The following is a 7,500-nucleotide window of genomic DNA, read 5'->3' as shown; positions in this document are numbered from 1 at the left end:
TGCAATGTATTTCAGTGACGCCTTAATTTATTTGGCTTCATGCTGTCTGCTGCCAACATTTTTAGACACAGTAAGCGCACCGGTCTTCCCTCGTCTCCCACCGTAGTCACAGTGAAGCCAAGCGCTACATACGCTTCGTCATATTTCCTCCCCTCGAATGCTCCCTGCGCACACTCTGCCAATGAGAGCACTACTGCCCCCTAAAGTAGTGGAGGTGCAACTGCACTTTATTCTAGGACAGTAAAAAAAATAATAAAAAAACCATGTTCCCCGAGGTCAAACGCGCCCCCGTTGAGAAGCACTGTCTTAGAGAAAGTGTCTTGAGAAGACCTTTCGCCTCTCATCCAAGCAGGCTTCATCAGTTCATGCAACAAGGCTTGGTTAAGACTGCACCAGCCTGAGTTCATGCGGAAAATCAAACTATTTATACTCCAAGTAGTAGGCACACCCAAACATGCATGCTATCATTTTTTTGGAAGGCAATGCAATGTCATCTTAACCACTATTGCTTTGCCAACCAGATCAGTTTAGTTGTTATTGATTCAATGCCCTGAGAGAACTAATACATCTCACTCAAAACAATAGCTAAAGATTCCATAAATAAAATGTAAAAATGTCCAACATTGTGATGATTACGTGGCAAACTGTTACAACGTTCAGGTTTGCGCTAAAATCGTCTTCATGAATAAAATACTTTGTACAGTCCAGCTCGCCATCAAATTACAACTGCCACCGACAAGCCAAAGTACCGTCACAAACTTGAACCACTTTGTGCGTTTTCCAATTACAGTGACTTAACCTCAATCTTTTCAATGCCACACATGCAAACAAACTTTCGACCTACCTTGCATCCAAACATCAGAGATATGGTGTTGGTGGTGCATGCTACTTTGCAGTGGCACAACATGTGGCTAACGTTAGCTAGCTGTTCCTGCGCTGGGGGGGCATCCTCGTCTTCATTCATACATTTAACATGGATACATGCACCCTGTCACACACATACACACTCACGCACACAGGCACACACACACATACACACACACGCACACATGCATGCACGCACACAAACATGCATGACTTCTTTTACCATGTTCCATTCTGCCCCACAATCAACCACCTTGCCCCCCCCCCCCCCCCCCCTGGTTGTGGTCCTCAGCTTTGGCAGGCCAGCATCCTCTCCCTCTTGCTCTTCATCGTTTTCATCTTCACCATCATGCTCATCAGCATAATCCTCATAGATTGTTAGGAAGCAGAGAGAGACATGTCCAAGCTACTTGCATATAACTGTATGTGTGTCTGTGTGCAAAAATATGTCAGCACGTGTGTGTTGTTGTTGTCAGCATTTGTGTGTGTGTGTGTGTGTGTGGGGAGAGAGAGAGAGAGAGAGAGAGAGAGAGAGAGAGAGAGAGAGAGAGAGAGAGAGAGAGAGAGAAAGAGAGAGGGAGGGGGATGATGAATGTGTATATGTGTGCAAATAAGTCTGCGTATGCAAGTGTCAGTATGGATCTGATCTCTCTTGTCCCTCTTTGCAGCAGCTGTCCCAGTCGTCCATCTCATCTCTCCTCTGAATGTTTGCCTCTGTTGTTCTATCGCTATTCTCCTCTCTTTCTCCCTCGATTTTCCCTTTCTCTCCCACTCGCTCTCTTCTCCCCCTGCTCTTTGCTCCACTGCCTCTCTTGGCCCGCCTTTTAACAGCAAAGATCAATGCGTGACATACAGAATCAGACCTGCACAGAGAGTGCAAAGAATATCTTTTGCTTCTTGCTTTTGTGTCCCCAGCAACTTCTCACGCCTCCTCGATCAACTTTTATTCCTCCCTGCTAGCTACTTGTATAGCCTCGTTCCGTCTTGTATGGTCATAAACAAGTAAACAAACACTCCATGTGCAGAGGATACTACACATTTTACAGGCTGCTACCATTTGCCAGTAGTCTAATTAATTTGATTCACTGGCGGGATCGTACAGTTTTAAGAACATGTTGTAAATATTTTTAAAGAAATGCATTAGCTTCTGAATGGTTAGAAATTAAAACTCTATATTTGTTAAATTGTTTTTTGTTTTTTTTTTTAATCTGTGCTTTAGACCCCTTTTTCATTGTTTGTAAAAGCAGATTTTTTGTCACCGTTTTGCTGTGTCATTGCGCTGTAAAAAATAAATACACAAAAAAATCTCATAGACATAGGAATGGATGGGGACAAACTTCCATCCACCCAATTTCGGAATCCTCACGATCCCAGCTGACTATGGGTGAGAGGCAGCGTACCTCCTGAACTGGTCACCAGCAAAGTCCCCAATTACCATGCATGTTTTTGGGATGTGGGAGGAAACCGGAGTACCCGGAAAAAACCCATGCATAATGGGGGAGAACATGGAAACTTCAAACAGGAAGACCAAATCACAGATTGAAACCCAGGACCTCAGAACTGTGAAGCAGATGTGGCCACCGAGGATAAAGTTGATCTGATAATTTTCCGGCTTCTGATGTCATATCAGAGCCATAATGGGGACAGGTGATGCCTGTGTGTTTGGGTATTTTGTTTATGGGCTGCATTAATGCTTTGTGACAAGTCACCACTTGTTTGTCTCCTGAGTCTGACATTGTGCAGTCATTCCTTATTAATTCAATCCTATTCACAAGTTTTAGTCAAGAATAGAGTGAAACAGCAAATAGATGAGCTATGCAAACGGGTATGAATTCAGCAGTTTCTACTTATGGTTCTGATCACTCAAAACAGCTTAAGATCTGATCTTTTGATTGCCATGAAGCATCTGGAGTTCCTGCTGTGTTCGTGCACATGCATCCAAACACACAAATGACTACATCTGCTTTGGCCACAGGAATTGTGGCTGATAACATTCTGTGAGAATAATATTAATCTTAAAATATTGGTGCAATATTAAAAAGGACCACAGAACGAAGTTGAGGAAAAAAGTAAAAGAGGCATGTTGAAAAAAAAAAAAAAGGAAGTGAAATAGAAAGTAAGAGAGAATGCAACCTCATATGCCTCCCAGGCATGCACTACATGATAACATTTGTAGGTCAGCCAGCATGGAAATAACTATGCAGTGTGTGAGCGTGCGTGTGCGCGTGTGTGTGTGTGAGAGTGTGTGCACGCGCATCTCGTTGTGCTATCCAATATTTAAAAAGGCTCCATTCATCACAATTCCTCATTTAGCACAATCCAGTGTGTAATATCATAACATGATCAGTTATGACAGATTTGTTTAATTTCCAAGAGTTTTATATCTTGATGTTTCACTCATCTAGTTTTTATCTAGCCTTATTAACCATATGAACAACAAACGATTTTTGTGATTTAAATGTTTAAGGGTTTTTTTCTTTTGTTTTTTCTTTAAAGATGTTTAGTTATGGTATTGGCCCGACCATTGTGACTATTTTGTGATACATACATATATTGCCACTGTGTGGCAAAAGTTGAATACAACAGCCTCTGAAGATTTTGGTTTTTCTTTTAATCAATCAAAAATGTTTGTTCATGTGTTTTTTGTTGTGTTTGTTTGTTGGCTTCTTTGAAAGCCATACAAACATTTTGTGTATTTATTTGGGATTATTGTCCTGGTTTACACTAACCCAGCCGCTGGGGTGCAGTGCCCTCCCCTGGGGGTGCACTGTTCCCTAGTGCCGGTCCCAAGCCCGGAGAGATGGGGAGGGTTGCGTCAGGAATGGCATCCGGCGTAAAACTTTTGCCAAGGCGACCATGCGAGTTGGTGGGATGGTTTACAGGGACTGATGGAACTTAATGACTCGCTGTGGCGACCCCTGGACTGGGACGAGCCGAAAGGAGAAGAAGAAGAAGATTGTCCTGGTTTACACTCATCAAGGATCGTGTCACTATATGGCAAATGATCACGGGTTAGACCAAGGACAGCACACAGCTGCATGCAAATACATCGATTTAGTCTGTAGCACGACTCTTGGGCTGTCCAGAGTAACTCTGGTGTTATTGCTGTACTTTACCGAGGATAATGATATTATCACGATGTGGTGATTCATCCAATACTCACTGAACTTTGTAGTGGAATACAACTTCTTGAGATCTATGGACATGAACTGAAGATGTGTTGAGAATATAATTTAGCAAATAACTAATATATATATATATATATATATATATATATATATATATATCTTATGACCTCTATAGAATCAAATGTTCAAAACATTTTTTTAGAAACAAGAAAAACAAGTATTCATCTGTTATTTCACAAAAGCACAACACTAAATGATTTGATGTGTTGAAAAAAACGTGACCAGAAATATAAATCTGTTTTCACAGTGACTTATGCACGTTTCGAAATGTAGAAAAGCACACTTACTCTTCAGAAAGTTTACACGAAAGAATGGCCTGGTAAGAGAAATTTTTTTTGTTTATGTCTGCATCAGCTTTGAATAATGGATATACAGTAGCACTGTACAATTTTATCCATACCAAGTTAATATTGTTAATGCATTCATTTTGTATTTTACATTAAAGTCATCTTAATGAATAGTTTGATAGTGATTTTAATTACTCAACTCCCTCCCTGCTCTGCCCGCACTCCCCACCCTTTGCCTCTGCCCGACCCCTGCCTCCTGTCACAGACTATGACCCTCCCCTCATCATCCGACATCTGCGTATTGCACAATGCACTACCTCCCTTTCCCCACAATAGCCACAAGTGCCATTGTTTATGTTGTTTATGTTGTTTATATTGTCTATACTGTTTATACTGTTCACATTACATTACATTAGCTGCTATCTTATCTTAGCTGTGTGTTTAATGCACAGCATGTTTGCATGTTTGCACTGATGATTGAGAGGAAGAAATTTCATCTATACTGCATGTCATACATAAAGCATATTTGACAATAAAGATGACCTTGACCTTAATCACCTGATTTCAATCCATCCTATCCGTCATGGACAGAGATGGAGACAGAAAAGTTGTTCAGCATGTCGGCATGGCAAAATATTTTACTGAACCAAGGTCCAAGCAAACAGAACCAAGCTCACCAGTGGCTCCTCATAAAGTTTGACAACTCAAAACTCCCCACACAACAGTGGTTAACTGTTTTTCTTTGCTGTTTCCATACACTGCTTCAGCCAAGCCTGGTAACTACAGCCTCCACACTGGACTACAGCTTCGCGTGATTGCCTCAAAACTCAATAGGAGGGATCCTCCACATGAAAAAAGTCCAGAACTAATTGTTCCGCCCTCGCCGCGTCCCCGTTGCGGCTAGACAGACAGACAACTCCTTCAATGACCACACCGTTGATTTTTCCAGCGATTTATTCATCAGCGAGTCAAGAAGGTGTAAAAAGGCTGTGCTTGGCCTACGACACGAAGATGCAGTCCATCGTTCGGAGGTCCCGGTGCAACGTTAAACAGGAAGTGTCTCACAACGTCCGGTGTGCCCTTCACAATAACGAGTTGACCTTACAAAATAAAGCAGCTCTGTAGCTATAGAAAATAGGAAACAAATGTTAAATGGCTCTTCAGGAGCCAGAACACTAATGTAGCTTGCATGCACCATCTGTCCGTATAGCGTGTTCCAAGTTTTATTTTTGACAGTTGCCATCCTTTCAAGTTAAACCTGCAAGGTTCCCCTTGCCTTTTAGCTTCCAATTACAGAGTTCTTCGAGGCCAGGGAGTCTCCTGACTCCAGGCGACACTAATTGCAATAGAGGATCAGGAATTATATGTTGCTGACATACATCTTGCTCCATGTTCATTTAGGAGGCGCGTCTGATGAAGGAACAACTGCCAATGTCAAAGTACAGTGTTGTAAAGTACTGGAGTTAAGCAATACTTGCTAAAATCAATGTGAATAAATTATGAGGAAGAACCTACCGGTATGTTCGACTGTTTTATGTTTCTATCGTGTATGACTGCATATTTTTAAAGGAAGTGAAGACATGACTTCGCGCACGTGCACATACAGTGCATATATGGATACTGTAACATAGCTTGTCTTGCCTTAAAATGCTTGTTTGGTATTGCTGTTTTTCACAGTGAAATGACACATGTGATCCTGATTAACCCTTTCTGGGACAGCGGTCACTAAAGTGGACAGTTTATCATGTTATCAGGTTACAAGTTGCATGAAAGGGTTAAGAACAAGTGTAAAAGTCCACTAATATCATCTAGCTCACTGTATCTACTTTAAGTACATGAAGGTACATTACTTTGACTGAAGGATTCGAGTTTGGATGGTCCATCTTGACATGGAGCACTTGTGGTAGCCCAATAGCCGTCAGACTTACAACAGGAAGGGTCATCCCAACACCTAGTGACCCAGTCCAGTTCTCCACAACTGGTGCAAAGCCGACAGAGTCAAAAGGACCTTCGTGATTTGGGCAAAGATAGTCCTGCTGCAGATGTGCTTGACAATCTTAAAGCTGATTGGGAAGTTCTTTCATGTCCTCCCCTTGTCAGTGAGCCTCCACTTGCCAGTGACAATACACCAGACTGCATCGGGACTTTAGCAGGTGTGTCGAAGGAACGTCCTTCGTGAGTCCCATTCTCATTTCTTTTCTCTCTCTTTGTCTATCCTAAAATAGCTCCAACCCACTAAAGTCTATAAGCAGCCTCCACTAAGCTTCTTATGAGAGAGTCTTGCTCTCTTGGAGCACGGGAGGTCAGCAGAACCAACACAATGGTAACATACAATTACAATAGGATCAAAGGAAGGGTGATCTAATGAAAATACTGTATTGGTCAAAGAAAGATTATAATATCAATATTCTATATTAAGTAACATTCACAAATGAATGTCCATTTCAACAACTTACAGAAGATTTGACAGCAAGCACATTTGAAAAAAAATATGCGTACTTACAGCATATGGATGTCAAAATGTGGTGGTCAATACCACATGACACAGTAAGACGTTAGACAAATTGATGAGTCCAGGAAAGGAATCAAGCAGATTAAGAGTAGATGTAGTTAAACACAGCACTGAATCAGCCCTCTTAAAAATCACCAATGACCTTCTTATGGCAGCAGATGCCGGTTTAATCTCAATACTCATTCTCCTTGACCTGAGTGCAGCTTTCGATACAATTTCCCACCCCATCCTCCTAAATAGACTCCATAGGCATCACTCACACCCCCTTACACTGTCTTCACTCCTATCTCTCCGGGCGTTCTCAGTTCATCCAACTCAATTCCTTCACTTCACAGTCCCTCCCTGTCTCTTCCGGTGTGCCCCAAGGCTCTGTCTTGGGACCCCTCCTCTTCATTATTTACCTTCTCGCCCTTGGCAATATCTTCCGTAAATTTGGTATACACTTTCATTGCTTCGCGGATGACACCCAGCTCTACCTCTCCAGCAAACCCAACGCATCCCTCCCACCCTCCTCCCTCTCACACTGCGTTTCAGAAATTAAATCTTGGTTCACACATAACTTCCTCAAACTTAACAGTGACAAAACAGAACTCCTCCTCGTCGGTACCAAATCCACCCTACACAAAACCAACAGTTTTTCTCTCAGTAT

General features: G+C 42.0%; 1 protein-coding gene across 7 annotated transcripts in view; it reads right to left on the bottom strand.

Annotated features, from left to right (window-relative positions):
- Positions 1-7,500, bottom strand: part of LOC109512742 (discs large homolog 1-like protein) — a 134,537-nt gene that overhangs the window by 114,721 nt on the left and 12,316 nt on the right. For 2 of the 7 annotated variants that reach the window (XM_019864706.1, XM_019864707.1), the window contains exon 1: positions 845-1,352. The exons of the other annotated variants lie outside the window; for them this stretch is intronic. In XM_019864706.1, the coding sequence (XP_019720265.1) occupies positions 845-964 (120 nt within the window). In that variant the 5' untranslated portion in view covers positions 965-1,352. Of the gene's footprint in view, positions 1-844; positions 1,353-7,500 lie in introns of those variants that run through there. 7 annotated transcript variants of the gene reach the window in all.

Source organism: Hippocampus comes, unplaced genomic scaffold (assembly GCF_001891065.2).
Source record: "Hippocampus comes isolate QL1 unplaced genomic scaffold, H_comes_QL1_v1.1 scaffold172, whole genome shotgun sequence".
Taxonomy (NCBI): domain Eukaryota; kingdom Metazoa; phylum Chordata; class Actinopteri; order Syngnathiformes; family Syngnathidae; genus Hippocampus; species Hippocampus comes.
The sequence above is the reverse complement of the archived record's forward strand: the minus strand, read 5'-3'. Positions and strand labels throughout refer to the sequence as shown.